Source organism: Phyllostomus discolor, chromosome 1 (assembly GCF_004126475.2).
Source record: "Phyllostomus discolor isolate MPI-MPIP mPhyDis1 chromosome 1, mPhyDis1.pri.v3, whole genome shotgun sequence".
NCBI classification, from domain to species: domain Eukaryota; kingdom Metazoa; phylum Chordata; class Mammalia; order Chiroptera; family Phyllostomidae; genus Phyllostomus; species Phyllostomus discolor.
The window spans coordinates 216715512-216735309 of record NC_040903.2 but is presented as its reverse complement, the minus strand read 5'-3'; the positions used below and the strand labels follow the sequence as shown (position 1 = coordinate 216735309).

The 19798-nt window shown below is 65.3% G+C and overlaps 1 protein-coding gene across 1 annotated transcript in view; it reads right to left on the bottom strand.

Annotated features, from left to right (window-relative positions):
- The window catches only part of TECPR2 (tectonin beta-propeller repeat containing 2), a 52921-nt gene that overhangs the window by 4283 nt on the left and 28840 nt on the right, over positions 1 to 19798 (bottom strand). Inside the window, 8 exon segments of the mRNA XM_028506590.2 lie at positions 6332 to 6480; positions 11061 to 11294; positions 12743 to 12832; positions 13496 to 13672; positions 13675 to 13735; positions 15151 to 15292; positions 16326 to 16506; positions 18366 to 18539. Of these exon segments, the coding sequence (XP_028362391.1) occupies positions 6332 to 6480; positions 11061 to 11294; positions 12743 to 12832; positions 13496 to 13672; positions 13675 to 13735; positions 15151 to 15292; positions 16326 to 16506; positions 18366 to 18539 (1208 nt within the window).

Sequence of the window (19798 nt, the reverse complement as noted above, 5' to 3'; positions counted from 1 at the left end):
CGCTTGGAACACGGCAAGTCACGGAGTGGACACAGGAAAGGGGACCCTCACGCACGGCTGGGGTGAATGGGGGGGGCAGCTGCGTGCAGAGGAGCCGCAGGTCCCCTTTTAGACGTGTCCGGCTACCTGCAGTCACAGCTGTGTTGGTCTTGGAGCCAGCCCGTGCAGGGAGGGGCGGCGGAGCCTCCCGCCGCGTGAGGCCCGGGTGCCCAGGCCTGGGGCGGGGGGGGGGGGGGGGCGCAGAGTGGATTCCGGTGGAAGAGGAGGCGGGGCCGGCCAGGGTGCGGCTGCCAGAGCACCCGCGGGACCCCTTTCCCTTCTGCGTGTGCCGCGCAGGCGGCCCCAGGAAACCGAGTCGACTGTGCCGCTGGCTCCAGAGCCAGTTTTAACGCACACAGAAAGTTCAGCAACTGATGAAGCGAACTCCAAAAAAAGATGCTAAACACAACTATAAATATTTTCTCCACATCCTTCTAAATGTTAGCAAGTCTGAAAACTGAGTCATTTGTTTTGAATGCTTCGTTAAAATGCACCCCAAGACTCCCAGAGGAGGAGGTTCAACCAGAGATGAGAACAGGAAGCAGAAACGGAGGGGCTGTGACTGCTCTGGAAGGTTCCCGTGGCTCACGACGGCAGGCCCTGTGGCACCCGCCCCTCGTCCCCTCATCCCCTCGTCCCAAGTGCAGCCGCGTCCGGCGCGAGGCCCAGGAAGCTCATGCGAAGAGCGAGTGACACGTGCCAGTCCCACTTCTCCTGCTTCCTTCCCGTGAAGCCTGCGTCCCCCCCGGCCCTGGTCCCACTGCCTGGGGGGGGGGGCTAAACCCCTGCAGGCGCATGAGGTCACCGGCTCCGCTCCGCAGCCGCCGGAGACAGTGCCGCTGAACGCCACACCTGGCCACCGCCCTGGGGCACAGCCTCCAGGCCCTTCCACGGGGTGTGCTCCCCTCGGGCCACGTCCCAGGGCGAAGTGCTCCCACCCCTCTCGGCAGCTCTCCCCAGAGGTCACACGAGACTCAGAGAGGAAGGGGCACTCACGGTCCCAGTCTGCGAAGCAGCCCGGCTGGCGGGGGGGGGGGGGGGGGGGGGGGCGGCGGTGGGGAAGGCAGGGTACAGCAGAGGCAGCGCCCTTCCCCTCCACGGTCCTGCGCCCCTCGTCCAGCCAGCGGCCCTTTCTGACCCTGGTGTGGCTCCGTGCTGGGACCCTGCCCGCTGTCCCTGCAGGCCCTCCGCAGGGTGCGGCCGGGGTGACGAACACGGCGGGGGGCGTCAGAGGGGCCACCGGCGAGCAGAGGGCTGTGCGGCAGGAGAGCGCGGAGGGGAGAGACCGAAGTGGAAACAGAGGAGACGGGGAGTGCGGGGGGGGGGGGGGGGGGCAGAGCGACAAAACCAAAGGACGGATTCTGAGAAGGTCAACAGAACTGTCCACCCTGCAGCTAGGTTAACTGAGAAAAAGAGAGAGGAGACTCGGAATACTAAGACCAGGAGAAAAGAGGGCACGCCCCTGCCAACCTTACAGGAAGGAAAGGGGCCGCAGGGGAACAGGAAAAACCGGGTGCCGACGAAGGGGCCCCATGGATGAAACGACAAACGCCCAGGAAGACGGGCACTGTTCGCAGTGCAGCAAGAAACAGAATTCTGAGCAGAGCTGAAACAACAGACTGAGTCAGTGATTAAAAAACCCACACAGAAAAGCCCCGGCCTGCACTGATAAGTTCTAACGAACACGTGAAGAACGGTTGACGCCAGCCCCCAGAAGCTCCTCCGGAAAACGCGGGAGGAGAAGACCCTGTCGGCTCGTCTGAAAGGCCGGCGTGGCCCTGACACCGGAGCTGGACGGGCACGCGACAGGCCGGGCAGGGCAGAGGCCGCCCGTGCCCGCCCCCACCAACGCAGACACAGAAACAGCCAGCGAAGCGCCGCCAACCAAGCCGGCGGCACCCACACGGGACCCGTCGGGTCTGCCCCAGGCGTGTGCGGTGGCCCGGCGCACCAAGTCCGTCAATGTCAATAGAGCAAAACCCACACGGTCATCTCGATACACGAGGAAAAAGCACTTGGCCAAACCCAACACCCTTTCACGACAGAAAACAGTCAACACGCTGGGGACAGAGGGGCCTCCCTCAAGGCGCAGAAGAGCAGCTGCAAAGATGTTTCTCCCCCCTCGTTCTGCCTCCCTCCCCCGCTCTCTCTTTAAGAGAACAAACAAACAAAACAACCCCACGGCTAATAATAGCGCACTTCACGGTGAAACCCAGCCCGCCTTCCCCTGAGATCAGGAGCAAGACGGGACGCCCCTCTAGCCAGCTCTGCGCACCCTGCGCGGGGCTCCCACCAGGGCGGGGAGGCAGACAGCGGGCTACAGGACACCCGGGTGGAAAGGGAGCAAGTAAAATCACCTCTGTCTGCAGACATGCCCTGGTATGCAGAAAACCCTGAGAACCTACAAAAAAGTTGTTAGAACTAGTTAACAAGCTGACCGAGGCTTCCAGACGCAAGATCAATACGCAAAACTTACACCAGCAAGTAACAGTCTGGAAACGGGACTAAGGAAACAACTCCGTGTACAGCAGCATGCAGAAGAACAAAGACTTCAGGAGTGACTTTAACCGAAGTAACACAGAGGTGCACCCTGGAAACTGTAACGCTGATGGAAGACCAGCTGCCCAGATGCAGAGACACCCCTGCTCCTGGCCCGGAAGACCCCACAGCGGTGGGAGCCAGAGCGCCCCCTGGTGGACCGGCAGATTCAGCACGATTCCCATCCAAGTCCCAGGTGCCTTTTTTCTTTTTCTGCAGAAATTGGCAAAATGATCCCAAAATCCACACGGATATTAGAAGGACACAGAGTAGCCAAATCAATCTTGCAAACAAATCGCTTCCTAATTTCAAAACTGACGACGAAGCTACGTGACCAGAAGTGTGGCGTAGGGACAGACACGTACTGACCACCGGCCGGAGCCAGGAGCTCAGTGACGACTCCTCACACGTACGGTCGGTCGGTGTCGGCCCGCTGTCCAGACACCGTACCGGGGAAGAACAGTCATTTCTGTGAACGGTGCTGGTGTAACTGGACACCCGCCTGTAAGAGGGTGGATTCGGACAACTTTCTCACACCATATACAAAAATTAACTCGAAATGAATCAAACATCTAAATGTAAGTGAAAACTACAAAATTAGAAAAGCTAAACGTGATTTTTCTTGACCTAGGATTAAGCAACGGTTCTTAGCACACCCAAAGCATTACAACGAAATAAAAACAGATTAATAAGCCATCATCAAACTAAAACCTTGGTGCTGCCCGGTGTGGCTCAGTGGGTTGGGCGCCATCCCACAAAGCGAAAGGTCGTTGGTTCAATTCCCAGTCAGGGCACACGCCTGGGTTTCGGGTTCGATCCCTGGCCAGGGCATGTACAAGAAGCAACTGATGGATGTTTCTCTCCCTCCTCCCCCCGTCCCCTCTCTCTAAAACTAAACAAATACGTCTTAAACAGAAAAGTTACACACACCGTCGCCATTCGAGCCTGCAGTTCCGCTCAGTTACACGCCCAAGAGAAGGGAAAACTGGCGCCCACAGAGACCACACGCGGACGCTCGCAGCAGCCCTGCTCAGAGCCGCCGGGAAGCAGGACACCCCCGGGGCCCACCGGCCGACGAACGGACACATGCCACGGGACCCGTGCACGCGGTGGAGCGCCGCTCGGTGGCAGAGGGGACGCAGCGCTGACTTATGCCGCACGGTGGACCGGAGACGCGCTCAGCGAGGGACGGCGGGGAAGGCTGTGACAGGGTGCAGCCCAGGGGGGAGCCTGGTTGGCCCCACAGCACAGGGCCACACCTGCCCGGGATCTGGCAGCTGGAGCCAATTGTGGGAGGAGCCGGAAATGGGGCTGCAGAGGAAGATTGGCGCCGGGATTTAAACCGAGACGCGGCAGCCATTTGAGGGGGAGAACCATGCGCAGCCCTGCAAGAGAGAACCCCACAGCTTTAGCAGAGTGAAGACTCTCGAGGCCCTGAGGGAGAGAACCACACGGCCTTGACGGGGTAGAGACTCCCGCAGCCCTGAGAGGGAGAACCACGCGGCTCTGGCAGAGTGGGGACTCCTGTGGTCCGGGGAGAGAGGACCACGTGCCTTTGCCAGAGTAGGGACCCCCGCAGCTTTAGGAGATCCGGTACTCTGGACTGGGCAAAGGGGGAAGGAAGGAAGGACTGTGTGTGTTTGTGGGTGCTTTAAGGGACTTAAGGATTTTTGGTGAAGACATTAGGTCCCTACTTTAAGTCTGTATAGCATTAAATAAACGTTTCCTTTCCTTTTCACAAATCTCTGGCATTGAGAGACGTCTTTCCTCTGGCGGCGGACATAACGGACCTGGGGGCTCCTTTCAGTAATAGTGTATCGTCCCAGGCCCCCCTTCTTGTTCTGTAACAAGGCCACGCGGTGCGTGAGCCCATCCGCAGGAGGTGGGGACGTGCAGACACGAGGACGCGCAGACACGGGGAGAAGGTCCGCGCTGCCGCAGGCCGAGGGGCGGGTGTTCTCGGGGAAGGGAGTGGGGACCCGGGTCCCGGGGCTCGTTCCGGGGACGGAAAGCCCCGGGCCGGGCGGCAGCGAGGGTGCAGGACCCCGTGGGTGCATGACAGCCCACGGAGCGGCGTTCTGTGAAAGGGCAGAGCGACGGACAGCTGCTGGGAGAGGAGAGGAGGAAGGTGCAGGCCGCGGTGCCCCGGGGAGTCGGGCGCCGAGAGGGGCCTCCCCAAAGGAGAGCGCGGAGCAGGCCGCGGGCCCCAGACCGAGCCCGTCGGCTTGCCTCTCCTGGCCGCCGCCGGGCGCCGCAGGGCTCGGGACGCCAGCGGCAGGGCCGTCGTCCGTGGGGGGGGGGCACCCGCATGCGGAGGAGTGTGAGCGTGCGTCCCGGTGCGTTCTGGGACCTCGTGTCTGCACGCGCTCTCTGCTCACGCGGCGTCCCCCGCAGAGCTGCGCTCGCCCCCCGGAGCCCTGCCGGGGGGGGGGGGGGGCACACGGAGCCGCCCTGCGTCCGTGGCCCCCACCGGTGGCCTGAAAGGTCCCCAGACCCACCGGTTCCGCTGTCCGGCCTCCCGGCACATGCCCCAGGCCCGAGGGCAGGACCGCTGGTCCTCATGTCTGGCCCTGCACCCCGCCCCGACCCCCGCTGCCCCGTCCCTGAGGGCTACGATGCCCGAAATGTACACGGCAGTGACCGCGGGCCTGTACCCCCGCCCTCGGTTTCCTTCTGGCGCCACGAAAGCATTTTTTGTCCGAGGCAACCCGCTCCTGCCCTCTGCAGCCTCTGCCTGTGGCAGCTCCGTGTTCTACCCAACAGGAAGTCGCACAAGCAGGACCGGCGGCCTGGCCTCCGTCACAAACGTCAGCAGAAACACACTCAGCACAGCAACCCGGCCCGTCAGGTGTTTTTTAAGGGGTCGCCTCTCGCACGCCCCCAACTGGGGACCTGGCCCACAACCCAGGCGTGTGCCCCGACCTGTAATCGAACCAACGACCTTCCAGTTCGCAGGCTGACGCTCAATCCACTGAGCCACACCAGCCAGGGCCCATTAGATCCTCAAGGGCGATTTGACAGTGCTCTGAAGTCAGGCTTCTTCTGACCCAGCGGCGGCACAGTCAAGAGCACAAGAACACAGCTGGGTTCGCCGTAGGACCTCCAGTCAAGGTGGCGGCGTAGGTACACACAGCGCACTGCCTCCCACGGCCATACACAAGTTACAGCTGGACCACAACACCACCATTCAGAGCCATCAGACACCCTGCAGCCACGGAACTGCAAGAGACCGACTACAGGACGAAAGAAGAGACCCCAGTGAGACTGGTAGGAAGGGTGGAGACGCAAACTGGGCTGGTCCCGCACCCGCGTGTGGCGGACAGAAGACAATGTAAATCGGAATGGGGCGCCGGGGACACCGGGGAAGAGAATTCCTGAATAAACCCGGAGAGGCACTCACAAGACGCTGATACTAATAGGCTACATCCACGACAAGACTTTAAGTAGCCTTTACTTTCTTTCTTCTCTACGCTTTTTGACACTGAGTTAAAAAATAATGCTCACTCTGTAAAAAGAAATAAAATCGGGAGGGGGGTGCAGAATTCCAGGTTGGCTGAGGTAATTTTAACAATCTGTTCAGTTCTAAACTTCACAAACATCAGATCCTAAGTTTGGGGGGGGGGCACCGAACAGCCCCCCTTGTTCTCGGACACACACCCCGCCCCCGGCAGCCGCGGTGCCTCTCCCGGCAGCAGCGTCCAGGCAGCCCCCGTCCCACCGGGGAGCAGGCTGGTCCCCGTGGCCCCGCACTCACCTGGACGGGCGGCTCGATCATTATCCAGGCAGGGAGCATGAGGTTGGGGTTCAGCGGCTGGGTCCCCACGCGGAAGTACACACCCCCCCTGGAGTCGCAGGCCCACACGTGCTGGCTCCCACACGCCAGGCCTGTCAGCCTCACGGCTCCTGCGGGCGAGGGAGGGAGGGGAGGCACAGACGTGGTCACCGTCGGGAAGTGGCTGACCCCTCACCTAAACCCAGCAACGCACGCTGGCCCCTGCGAAGGGAGGGATGAGGAGAGTGGCCGGGGCCTCTGGCCACCCTGCCACCTGCTGGGCGCTACGCGGCCGCCAGTCTGTGCCACAGGCCAGGAAGTGCCCCGTGGCACCGAGCACGGGGCCGGGCATCTCCATGGGGGCCCGCGCGGACACTGACGACCACCCGTGGATTCTGGACTGGGGAGAGGAAAACCCTCTTCACAGGCAACCTTGACCCTGACCGGAATTAAGGGGAACTAAGGGAGCCTCCCGAATCTTTGCTTTCCTGTTCGCATCACCCCTTGCTGACCACGCCAACTCTGAGAGGAAGGGAAGTGGGAGGAGCTGTTGAGAGAGGAGAGCGCAGCGGCCACTACCGACCAGCCGCTGCAGGAGGGCTTGGCTGGGTCTGCACCGCCACCAGGGCCCCGTCCGCACGAGGCCGTCGAGATGCAGGCGGGCAGCCACTCGCCCAAGGCTCCCCGGCGTGCAGGCGGCGAAGCCAGGAGGCCGCGGGCGAGCTGAGGGCTGCGGCCAGCCCAGCCCGGCTTCTCCGCATCAGCCACCTCGCTTGCTCGCTCGGCTCTGACGAACCGCGTGCCTGGCGACCTGCCCCGGAGAGTGCCCGCGGACCCCTCTGGCCACTCCCTGGGCTCCTGGCAGCACAGTGAGTCCGGCCCGGTTAGACGCCCGTCCGTCCACAGCAGCAGTCCCAGGGGCGCCCTCTGGGTGCAGCTCCGTCGCTCACTGTCGCTGCTTCCGGGCCAAGGGCATTCACTCCATGGCACCGACACCGCGGCCAGCTCATCCGCCCGACTCCCGCCGCCAGCAGCAGAGCCGCCACAACTGTTCCTGGGGAAGACTTCCTGGGAACACGTGCTCCTTCTCTTGAAAACACCGAGGAGCGGGCCTGCTGGGCCACGGGGCCAATTCGCGTTCACCTTTCTGCGGCACCGCCGGGGTCCCCAGCGCTCCGGGACCCTCACCGGCAGTTTCGCTTCGGCGCCACCTGTGCTAGCCGTTCGGCAGCTGTGAGGCGGTGACCTGTCTCAGGTTTAACGGGCATTTCCCGGACAGCGAGTGGCGCTGAGAGTCTCTCCACGCGCCCACAGGACACTCGCGCACCGCGCCCTGTGAGCGTCGGGCGGGTCTCCCGCGCGTCTTCCGAGCGGCACACGGTGCCTCCTGGTGGCCGGGCCAGCGGCGGCCGGCTCGCCTGAGCTGCGCACTGGGGAAGAGGGTGCGGCCGGGTTTGCTGGCTGTGCTGTTCTTGGCCACCCGGCCCCGGTGACACTGGCATCAGGTGACAGCCCACGTGTCTGCACCCACAGGCACGGATCCTGCCGTGTGGCCACCCTGTCCTGTGCCATCAGCACGAGACCAGCTCAGAAGTGCCAACGCCCGCCGCACGGAAGGCCCCGGCACCCCTCTGGGCACTGCCTGAGGCCGGGGTTCCCGACCCTGAAACACCTGCGTGCTTCCCCCCTTACTCTTCTGCAGAGCGTCTCACCGGGGCTCAGACAGACTCCCCAGGTCTCTGCTCGGCGTGTCAGAAGACGTGCACCAATCAGAACAGAGCAGCTCCGGCGGGAGCCCCAGGAACAGCTGGGAAACAAGGGCTGGTTGAAGAGCAGCTGCAGCTGGGAGCCTCGCCCGCGGCAGCGCCCGTGAAGGGCCACGTGGCCGCTCTGAGGAGCGGGGCCGGCGCCACGGCCGGCACACGGTGTTCCCGCCACAGGGAGGACGTCCTTTTATCTTAAAGGTGTTATTTATTTACTTTTAGACGGGGGGGATCCCGACTGGGAATCGAACTGGTGACCTTCAGGTTCACAGTCCAGAGCTCAACCCACTGAGCCACCCCAGCCAGGGCAGGACGTCCGTTCCTTTAGAGCAAATACAAAGGGCCGCTGGAAGGTCAACGGCGAGGTATAACCCGCCCGCCCTGGACGGAGGAGGCAGGTCCAAGAGGAACACGTCCCAGCGAGGCCTCTTCCGCGCCTCCTGCCTCGCTGCCTGGTGTCCCAGGGAGGCGCCGGTCTAGACAGGAGGTGAGGCCGCCGCGTCCCCAGACATGCCGTGGCTCCCCGAGTCCCTCGGCGAGGCAGGGTCCCCGTCTGGCCAACGGGCTGTGGGCAGGAGTGACCTGCCCCTTCTGAACTGAAGCACGAGACGCTGGCCCAGGGCTTCTCAGCCGTCCCCCACTACAGAGACCAGGATGCCGGTGCCAGAGCTCCACCGTGGGGTCAGCCAGCTGCCGCGCAGGGGTCACAAGGTTCCTAAGAGACCGACGGGGAGGGCCAGGCCGGGGGAGAGGAGGGTGGTGTGCGCCGTCGGGTCTCGGAGGGTGGGCTCGCCCCACCACGGGCCCAGCGACCGGGCCCACAGCAGCTTGCCTGCCGCTTTCCCTACTGTTAAAAATGTTCGTTATTTTACTCAACACACCAGACACCTTCCCTGGAGAAAAAGTGGCATCTCTTTGGCGTTTTGCTACCTATGAAACACTCTTCTGCGTAAGTCACCACCTATCACAGTCCCGTCATCACCTGCAGGTGCGACCCGCCACCGAGTGCGTCCGCACCCCCCGAGACCCGGTGAGCCGTCCCCACAGAGCGCTCACCGGCTGAGTCGCCCAGCGCCCCCTGACGCCCGCGTGTGCGCCAGGGCATCGTAAACACCCGCAAGTGACGCAACTCTCCTTCCGAAAACCGGGGCTGTGCCGACTCACGGCTTCCGCACCGTCTCTGTGCCCGGGCTTAACGGCGAGGCGTTCAGGAGTTCCAGCTCCAAGCAGTCACTGACGTGGCGGTTCGTACAGGGCAGAGCGGAGGGACGCCGCGTCTTCGAGAAGAGACTGAAGGTAGGAATCGTGTTCGTGACTTGACACTTCACTGGAGTCATCCGTGAAAATGCAACTCCTGTTTGCAAGAAGAGCAGTGACGTTCCAGGCTTCACGGTGACCTTGTGCTGCCCAAGGTCGATGCCAGCAGGAGGCGGCCGGGCTCGCGTTGCGGGCACCAGGAAGACAGGCCCTCACTTCAATGTTTTCAAGGTCAGAACGCCTGCGCCGAGCCAGGACTGAGAGGGGAAGGGGTGGAACACACCTCCGACCGCTCCGAAGAACCCGGCGCCGCCGGCCTCGCGCCCCGGCCAGGCTGGGGGCTGCCAACGCATTGGGTGCAGCAGCGCCTCGACCCTGCGTGCCGGGCAGCTTTACTTGTGATCAGCAGCGCCGGGGTGGAACCCCCGGGCCGAGTTACTGAGAAGTGGAGCTCCACACGACGACAACGGTCCCTGACAGTTCACCTTCCTGAAGGCCGGGGTGTGGCCGAGCACATGGTCCCTGCCCACAGAGGCCCCCACCCTCCGGGTGCGGACCCCCCCGAGTCCCACGGAAACGCCTGCTGAGAGCAGGCGCACAGTGCGCAGGGGACAGCGCGGGCGAGGCACCGAGGCAGAGGCTGCCGGAGAGTGCTGAGGGGGGAGGCGGCCCTGGCTACGGTCTGCCGGAGGGCGGGCCGAGGCAGGAAGGGCAGGGACGACGTCCCAGGCCACAGGGAGAAGGAGCTGGGGTGGGAGAGGAGCCGGCACCCTGCCCAAGCCCAGCTGTGTGCGTGGGCAGCAGGACCTCTGTGGCGAGACGTGTGCCCCAGGCTGGCCGCCGGCCACCCATCTGTGTGACCCGCGCTGGCCCTGGCTGGGTCCTGGCCCTGATGTGCTGACGCCGGTGCTGCAGGCACGGGGCCGGGCGGCTTGGCGGGTGGCTCAGGGGGCAGCTCGGCGCCTCCACCCTGGCAGCGTGCACCCGACGCCGCCTGTGCTCTGGGCCGGCCGGCCTGGACTCAGAAGGGCCTCGTTCCACTCCCTCCGCTCTCAGACAGAGACTCCCGCCCACCAACGCTGATTTCTCCCCGAAAAGGCAGCCACCACCCAGGGACCTGGTGCTGGGAGGACCGCGTGAAGGAAGGGGAGGCAGGGCTGGGAGGGCCACGCCCAGCGGCAGCCCGCCCACAGCCCCATGGGGTCAGTCACTGCCGGGGAAGACAGCTGGCAGATGGACCCTCTCAAAAGCTGCAGGGTGGCCGGCCCTGGAGCTGGGACTGGGTTCAAAAGGCTGTGCATGAGGCCAAAAGCATAGCGACCCCAACAACCCTGGGAAACGCCTCGCTCTGGACAGAGCGCACTCGCTCGGCCAGTGGAGAACCGACCGCTCCTGCGGTTGTGCCGCAGGACGCCGGGCCTTGCTGGACGAAGACTGGAGATGCAGCCGGGCTGCCGGGAAGGAAGCAGACAGCGCGCTCCCTCGCTCCCTTCTCGCATTCCCTCTCCCCTCCATCTTTTCTGTGTGCGTGTGAGTGCGTGTGGTTGCTTTCCCAAACACCAAACGCTCGTACAGGCAGAGCTACTGGCTGTCAGCTGACCAACGCGAGACACCGTATGGCAGCCGGAACCTCCATTATCGGTCACGTCTGGATGCAGTGCGGAGGCCGTCACGACGCACGAGAGGCATACCTAGCTGGGAAAGGTCCAGCCGCGTCCAGTGCATGCCGGTGGGACAGCTACTGGACAGCGTCCTGATGAACACTTGGCCCAGGCTGTCCAGCGCCCACAGAGCGTCCTGGCAGGCGGCGTAGGCCCTCATCTCGGCGTCGGGCGGCAGCTGCAGCGTGGACGGGCGGGACTGGGGGTGCTGGGCGCTGACGCTGCACAGGTCCTTGCTGCCCTGGCACAGCCACAGGGCGCTGCCTGCGGGGGAAGTCGCAGGGGTCACGGGCGGGAGCACCGGGCAGCCTCTGCCCTCAGGCGGCTGACCCCAGGCTCCCACGCTCGCTCGCCGCACACTCGCTCCCCGCACACTCGCTCACCGTGCGCTCCCAGAAGTGCTGTGCGCCGTGAGTTACAGTCGGGGGGGGGGGGGGGGGGTGGGGACACGCGCCCTGTGACTCAGCAGGGCGAGGTGTTGGAGCGAGGTGAGAGAAAGGGGGTGTACGAGATCGCACGAGGCCGTGTGCTGGCCTGGCACTCTGACCCGGGATGCACTACGGCCGCCGGGGGGGGGGGGGGGTCTCTCACTCAGTTTCATCGGCACTCGGAGGGAGGGGGCCAGCAGGGCCGCTCAGATGCGGCGCCGCGGTGCCCGCCACCCTACTGCGGTGGGTGAGGGCGGGCCTGCGCGCCAGGGAGATGCCGGCGAGGCTCTTCCCATCCCTCCGCCAGTTTTAGAGCCCTCCGGTTTGTAGCTTCAGCTTAAAATGCAAACAGCCCTCGGGGAAGCTAAAACCCGGGTCGCAGGCACCATCTAAAACCTGCGGCCGGGCCTGCTGCGGAGTTCACCGTGTCTTTGGGCGTGGACAACCTGTGGCGGTGGGCGGGCAGGTGTCTCCACCCCGGCCCCAGGGAGCCGCCGCCCCGGGGAAGCGCAGCGCTGGGCCGCAGTCCGCTTGTGGTCAGCGGTCAGCAGCCGGGTGTTGCTGCTGAATGGGTCTGCCAAACTCAAGAACGTGCCTGTTTTCGGGGCTCACGGGTTTCAGAGCCGGGGTCAGATAGCTCAACCTGGTGCAAAAGCGTTTCATCGTCCTGACCACGTCCCCCACTTCCCGGCGTGCGGAGGCTTGAGCGAAACGACCGTGTCCCCAGAACCACACACGGCTCCACAGCCCCTCGTCCGACCTCGATGCAGCCCGGGGGTGGCTTCGGCTCCTTCCCGGGGGGGGGGGGGGGACCCCCAACTGGCCACACCCTGGCTCCAAGCCCCAGGCTGCGGGAGGGGCTGAGCGCTGGCGGGGGAGGGGCTCTGCCACTGCAGGGGACGTCTGCCCTGACGGGTCGTGCCTGCGGGCCGGCCGGAGACCGTAAGCGGGCAGGCGCACGGGGACTGCTGGGAGGCGACCGGATCCACGGGAGGAAACGGGACGGTGCCCGAGGAAGCCCGGGAGCCCTGGCTGCTGTGCCGTGGCCTGTGGCCCAGTGCCGTGTTGCTGGTGTCGCCGGCTGCCAGCCCTAGCGGCTACCCTGCGTGCTCCCCACCTTCAGGACGCTCCACTGCTCTGGACCCTTCTCTCCTGGTCAGGTCTGTCCAGCCTCAGGGGCCCTCGGCTCAGCCCACCAGGGCCAGCCGCCTGTGACGCCACCCCCCCACTCCGACCAGGCCGCAGCAGACTGTGGGGTCCGGGCCACCGAGTTTCCCCACCCACCTTCCTTGGTGGGCGAAGCAGAGGCCAGCACGAAGGCCCATCTCGTCGCAGAGGCTGTGCCGCGGGGAACCACGCTGTTCCAGTAAGTGCCTGGACGGAGACAGACGGAGCGCGTCAGAGAGACAGAAGGGGGGAGCCCCACCTTGGGGCGTCACTCCCAGCCTGCAGCTGGTCCTCCGAGGCTGCCAGCCAGCACCGCGAGGGCCGGCCCCTCTCTCCACGCCCAGCGACAGGAGGAGCCACAGCCTTGCCCGGGCGGGGAAGCCATGGGCCGGGGGGGGGGCGGGGGGCAAGAGCTGCGGGAAGGCCAAGGCCACAGAGCAGGGCTCCATTCGCAGGGCGAAGCCCGGCCGGGGTGCGCCTGCCTCTGCAGACCTGGCGGGGCTCTGCACTTCGACAGCGTGACACTTCTCCTCTGGGAAACAGACTGTGCTCTCCTGGGCCCTTCAGACCTGGATGGGTCTTTCTCATCTAAACGTAAAACTGTTAGGATAAAACTGAGCTCCGTCTGCTTTACATCACGCTAGGTTCCCGGTGGAACATGCTCACAGGCGGTGGGTCACACGCTGGGACCCACGGTGCGGCAGGGACGGACTGGGGGGGAGGGAGCGGCACACGGCGGCCACTCCTGCCACGGGCAGGGGCCTCTCCCTCTTCTCGGGTGGGTGGGGAGCCGAGTGCTTCCCGTGCGCGCCGGCCCTCCCTCGGGGAGCTGCCTGTCGGCCACCGCGAGACTCGCAGGGGCTCACCCACCGACGAGACTCCCTTTGGCGACGTGCAGCTCGTTCTTGCCCGAGGAGATCCAGACGCCGCTGTTGTTGACCCCCAGCAGGCTCGGCTGGCACTGGAGCTGCTGCGACCAGAACGCCGTGCGCAGTTTGTCCGCCACCTTTTCCACGGGCACCTGGGCCGCCGTGGCCACCGAGTGGTGGCGTGCATTATGGTCTGGAACAGGCTGCACTGGTCGAACACCACGTAGTCGGTGATGCTCACCTGCAGGGGCACGGGTGGGCGCCGGCTGTCAGGGCGCCCGGTGAAACACGAGCCCTGCCGCCTGTGTCCGGGGAGCCGCTGCCCTCGCTGAGGCTCCGGCGGGGTTCCATGCGTCGGGACCCCGAGGCCCGGCTGCGGGGCCCACGGGGTGCTGGGCCTCGGCACCCGCCCACTGTTCCGACCGCCCCGGGAGCCGCCCTTGCCCGGGTGTGCACGCTGCCGAGGCCCCGCGGACGTCTGCGCCCCGGTCTGCAGAGCAGCAGGACGCGGGTGTGAGTGAAGGCAGGCCGGCAGCCCAGCGGGACACCAGCCCCACCCGCTGACTGTCCAGACGCAGCCTCACGGCGACCAGAGGCACAGCCTTTGGGCGCCCCAAGGGGCACGGGTCTGTGGTTCAGCTGCCCCAGAGGCGACGTTCTGAGCAGGAGGAACTGCCCTCTGGTCCTCTTGGGCTGGCTGCCTGGAAACAGAGCCCGGCCCCGCACACACGCAAGCATGTGTGTAAGGCCACACCACACGGGGACAAGCACGGAGACGGCACGTTAACGTCGTTCGTGTGCCTTTCCGAGCAGCACCTGTGCGGCCAAGCAGAGGTGCGGGTGCACACACACTTGGCACACACGCTTACTCACGCGGGAGCAAACACGCCTTGTTTCTCCCACCCCCACCGGAGGGGCCTCCGGGCACCAAGGCAGGGCCACGGAGCGGTGAGGCCAGAGCCCGCGGGGACAGCACGGTGGAGCTGCTGCATGTCCCACCGCTGCCGGGGTCCGTGCGCCCTCCCCGGCCCCCGGGGGCCTGGGGGCTCCGGCTGCACTGGCCCCAAAGTGGGGGAAGGAGACGCTTCTCTGAAAACACGTTCCAGCCGCTCTGGCTGGTACCGAGTCACGGAGAGGCGGCGTGACGACCCCTTTTCACTTCCCGAAGCCCCCCTCCCTGCGGCGTGGGGGAGCAGCCTCCCTCTCTGCCGGAACCCCGCCCACGCAGAGGCTTTCTGAGCACTCGGGGCGGGGATGCGTGAGCTTTAGTTGTGGGTTGAGCTTCCCAAACCTACTGCCTAGTCTCCTTTCCTAGCACGTTCGCTCAGAGTGAAACGTCACCGCCACCCAGGCCCTCCAGCGGGTGTCACGGGTCCACTGGGCGTGTGACAGGTCCCTGGACGGCCCCCAAGTGAGTGAGCAGGGCCCGTGCACCCAGGCACGGAGCGCGCCCTCCGAGTTACTGCCTGAGACGCGCCGCCCCGACGCCTCCCGCGTGCGGGCTGGGGCCCAGCAGAGTCCGCCCGCCGAGCGGGAAGAGTGACTGCTGCCACCGAGCCCACCTGCCTGAGCTCCTCAGGGAAAAGGGGGGGGCACGAAGGGGGGGGCACGAAGGGGGAGGCCCCGCAGCACGGCGCCCCGCAGCGCGGCACCCACCTGCCACCAGTGCTCGTCGTCCCCCTGGGGCCTCTTGGGCACGATGCCGGTCCGGAACCACAGGCTCCCGTGGATGTCCAGCGCCCACAGGGTCTGCTGGTCCCCGAGGGCTATGCAGACGGGCTCCAGAGCCTGCCGTTCGCTGCGGGCAGAGGGGACGGGGTCGGCACCGACAGTCGGGGCCCCACCCACCAGGCCTGAGGACGGAAGGAAGCCCGAGTTCTGAGTTGGACTGCTGGGCAGCATGAATGGTTCAAATGTGTCCTAGCTTCTGAGAGACACACTGAAGACCCAGAGCGATAGGGAACGCTCCTGGGAGAACATGACCTGAGGAAAAAGTGAGTGGCCCCCCGCCCCACCCCTGCACCGCTATGCCAGGCTGTGCCAGGACACGGCAGCTGGGCACACGCGACTCCCCCTCCGGGCCACACTCTCCCCCACCCGGTGCCCTCCTGGCCACTGCAGGTGGAGCCTGGGCGCCCTCAGGGCTGCGTGCTGCGGCCCTGGTTCGGGACTGTCTGCGCTCGCCGGCGCCGGGCAGTTCCCGCGGCTCCCTCAGGCCGGGAGCTCCGTGAGGCCGGGGCCCGGGCACGTCTGTACACACGGCCCGGCCATGCGGGCCCCCACAGGCGCCCGCTCACGTTTCCTGGGCCACTGAGTGCAAGCCAGCCTCCTAACCACATTCCTGTAAGAACTCTCGAGAATTCCACCTCAGCAAAATGCTTCGGTGGTAGTTCTGTCATTAGAGTTCTGAGTGATACAATGGAACCAAGTTACAATTCAGAGATCGAGTTCGATCGACGAGGATGATGATAAAGAAGCTGATCTGGCTCTGAACCACTGGAGGTTCCAAACCGAAACTACCCGGAACAGGCAGGTCGGAACAGAGACCCGCGGGAGGGGCTTGGGACCCAACGGCTTTCGTGGTGACGCCCAGGGCAGCAGCGCTCCACCGACCCCACACCCAGCCTGCCGGCCAGAGGGGGACAGCGGGCCCGCCCAGGGGGGGCCGCCCACAGGGGCTCAGGCCCTGCAGGGACACCTCACCACAGCCTCCGCCGGGGGGCCGCTGCCACCCAGGAAAAGACCCCCGGAGCCCCGAGGGGGTCCAGCCGACGAAAACCAGACGGCAGGACAAACCAGACGCTGCAGGTGTGTGCCCCTCCCGTCGGTACCTGACGATGTCACACTTCCACTGCTCCCCTTCGGGGCAGAAGCTGCTCACGCCCTCGCGGTACAGCAGGGCCCGCTGCTCCGTCAGCGCCCACACCACGCCGTCGCGGGCCACCACCTGGGACAGCGGGCACGGGCAGTCGACCCTCATGGCTCTGGCGCAGGGGCGATCCACGCTGAGACCTGCCGGGGGGATGGACAGGAAGTCCCCAAGGACACGTGGTCAGGGTTTCACGCCTCGTTTTTATGGTGTGCTTACTTCTCTTCTTTGGTCTTTTGCTATGGCCTTCTGTATTAAGCACTTTTAAAAATGTTTCGCCAACTACCAGAGGGGAGGGAGTCAGGGGAGGTAGATGAGGGTGCAGAGGGGGGATAAATGGGGAGGAAGGAGACTTTACGTGGGGGTGGCGAACACACAGCACCACATGCAGGTGACGTGTTGCAGAACTGTGCACTGGAGACCTGTATACCTTTATCAACTTACGTTACCCCCCACACACTCAACAGAAAAGGGAGAGAGGTATGGCCCACCTACAAGGGTTAAACTAGGCTTAAAGACAACATTCAGCTGAAACGTTTTCAGACGCCCTTTGAACCCCGAAGGAGCAACAACTCAGGTCTCTCAAGACGCCCCGAGGGCCCCGAGAGGCCGTGCACCAGAGGGACCTCGCGGCCTCCGCGCCGGTGAGTGCGGGCCCGCGCCGCTCCTCCGGCCGACGGCTGCTCGCACGGAGGGGCCTCATTGCTACGGGAGCCCTTCCTGTGCGCCCTCGGGGCCTCCACGTGGGCAGTGGGGTCCAGCTGCCGCCGGGCAGCAGGAGCCTGAACCCCGAACACCCTGACCCCCCGTGCAGGGCTCCTTCCCTGCCCCTGGCAGGCCCCATCCAGCGGCCTGCAAGGCCACTCCCGGCGGCTGGCAGAGCAGCTGTCACCCAACCCACACGCCGTGGCCTCGGGTGGGTGCCCGACTGGTCAAACGCACACACAAACACACCCTGTGGAGTCGCAGGCCGTGGCGTGCACGTCCTCGCACCAGCCAGCCGGGCTCACAGGCAGGACTTCCTACACTGCGAACCCTCGGGGCCAGCCCCAAGACACTCAGCCAGTGGGTCTGCGTGGAGCACCCCTCCATGCAGGGGCGTCCTACACCCCCGCCCAGGAGACTCCTAGGGCACTGCTGGGCGGCACCCACTCCTCACCCCAGGCCAGGAGCCCCCCGTTTTCCCGCCAGGAACAGACTCTAACGCCCAGAGCTATTCCCACTGGAAGGGAGACCAGGGCCGCCCACTGCCCAGGACCTGGCGAGGCTGCCCGACGGGGCCCTCCCACTGCTTGGGGCCGTGCCGGCGGGCCGGGCTCAGGCCCTCGGGAGTCAGCCCGACAGCTCACGGCAGATGAGAAAACACTCGGCAGCAGCAGCGTGGGGTGTGGGAGGAGTGGTCTTCGTGCCGACCTCAGACGGTCTCCTGACAACCGGAAGAGAGCTCCGGCCCCACAGCACCCCCAGACCCTCGGGCGCCCACACCCCCGACAGCACGCGGGCGCGGCCCTCGGCATAGTCTATCGTTGACAAACTGGTCCCGCTGGTCTCCTCCAGCCGCCAAGGCCCCTCAGGGCCGTCATCTCCCAGGACAAACTGAACTGCTGTGTAGAGCACATTATTTCTCGCTGCTTCTCCTGACCCACACGTAAACAAGTGTGGAGCAGCGCGTTCCAGCCAGCCCCAGGGAAACGGTGCTGGCCTCCCTCTGCCCTCCTTCCTCCCGGGACCTGACCCTGCAGGACACGTGGCCCGCGGCGGTTCCCGTCTGCGCCTCACTAGGCAACCTGCGCCCTCCTGCCCTGCCCGTGTCCGGGGCTGGACGTGCAGTGGCAGCAGGAAACTGCCACTGCACTCCAGCGACAAGTCCCCTCTCTCCAGAGCTGTGCTGACTCAGGCCGATCCCCGCTTCTCGGGCACTGTGGCTGTTCCAGCCAGGCCGGGCGCACAAAGACGCGGCCCCGCCGGCCCCGCCGGCCCCCGAGCGCCGCGGCCCCGTTACCTGTCTGCAGGTACAGGTCTCCGTTGGTCCTGATGACCCAGGCGCTGTCGTCACTCAGCGCCACGAACACGGCCTGGGGCAGCGCCTCGTACCAGTGCCGCTTGCCCTTGATGGTCACTTTGCCACACGCGAAAGCTCGGTTCGACTTCTGCTCGATCTTCCAGAGGAGGGCCCCTGCGCAGACAGAAGCCCGTCAGCGACGCAGGCACACACGCGGCCCTGGGTGCCGCGGGGAGAGGGCCGCGCAAACGCTGCCCCCCACTGGGGGAGGGGCCCTGCGGCGCCCCGGTCTGACCCTTGGGCCGCCACCTGCCGGCTGTGCGGCTCCCGGCATCCTGTCACTGAACACCTCCCCCAAGCCTCCTTCCCTCACCTGGGAAGTGCAGGTGACAGCATACCCACGGCCCAGAGCCGGCCCCTCACAGGCGGGGGGACGTGGGCAGGAGCAGGGCTGGCGCCCTCGGGTTTGTCAGGACGAGTCCCGGGCAACACTGGGAGGCACAGTCAGTGCTGGGGGCACAGGCGGGTCAGGCCCTGGGATGGCTGAGGGTCCCCCGAGGCCTCTAAGTGGGGGCGCTTCTGGGCCAACTACACGGACCAGATGCATGAAAAGGAAGCACCTGAGCTGGGCTGGGCTTTTTTCACTCAGAAAGGGATTCTGGTAAATAGCAAAAAAGAAGGGGCGGGGAGGGGGAGGAAGGGGAGACAGGAGGGTGCTCCGCAGGTGGAGGTGTGGCACCCGCCGGGCACAGAGGGGGTCACGGGGGCACAGGCGGGTCAGAGGGCGGGGAGGAAGCCTGAGAGAGGCCACGCCCGCAGGGCACCCTGGGTGCCCCGAGTCACCTCAGCCCGGAACACTGACCCGGGGCAGACAGCTCTCACTGGACAGAGCTCTCACTAGACACAGCGAGGAGCACCGAACTGTTTCCAAAACACACGGTAACCAGCATCATCAGGAAGAACCACAGTTTCTAAATGGATGGAGATGTGGGCCCAAAGGTAAGTGAACAAAAAAGGGTTAAAACCCACAGTCCTACGACGCCGGCTAATGGGGTAGGTTGTTATTACCTATCAGTCTCTAAGGGAGAACACTCTTCAAACAAGCAGAGAGATCGGACCAAGCTGCCCCACCCACTGCTACTTTAAACAGTGACGGAGACCAGGGGGAGCTGGCGGAGACCAGGGGGAGCTGGCGGAGACCAGGGGGAGCTGGGGGCCCAGGGGGGACCAGCTCGCAGGGCACGGGCCCGGGTCACAGACACAGCTCTGACCGACTTCCCTCCCGATGCTCCAGCAACGCGCCAGGCACCGCAGGGCAGACACAAGGAGGGCACGCCTGTCCCACGCGAGCACCACCCAGCCCGGGGAAGGGCGTCTCAGCCAGGCAGCCTCACTCGGGAAACACCTGCCCCGGCCCAGAGCAACGGCCTCCA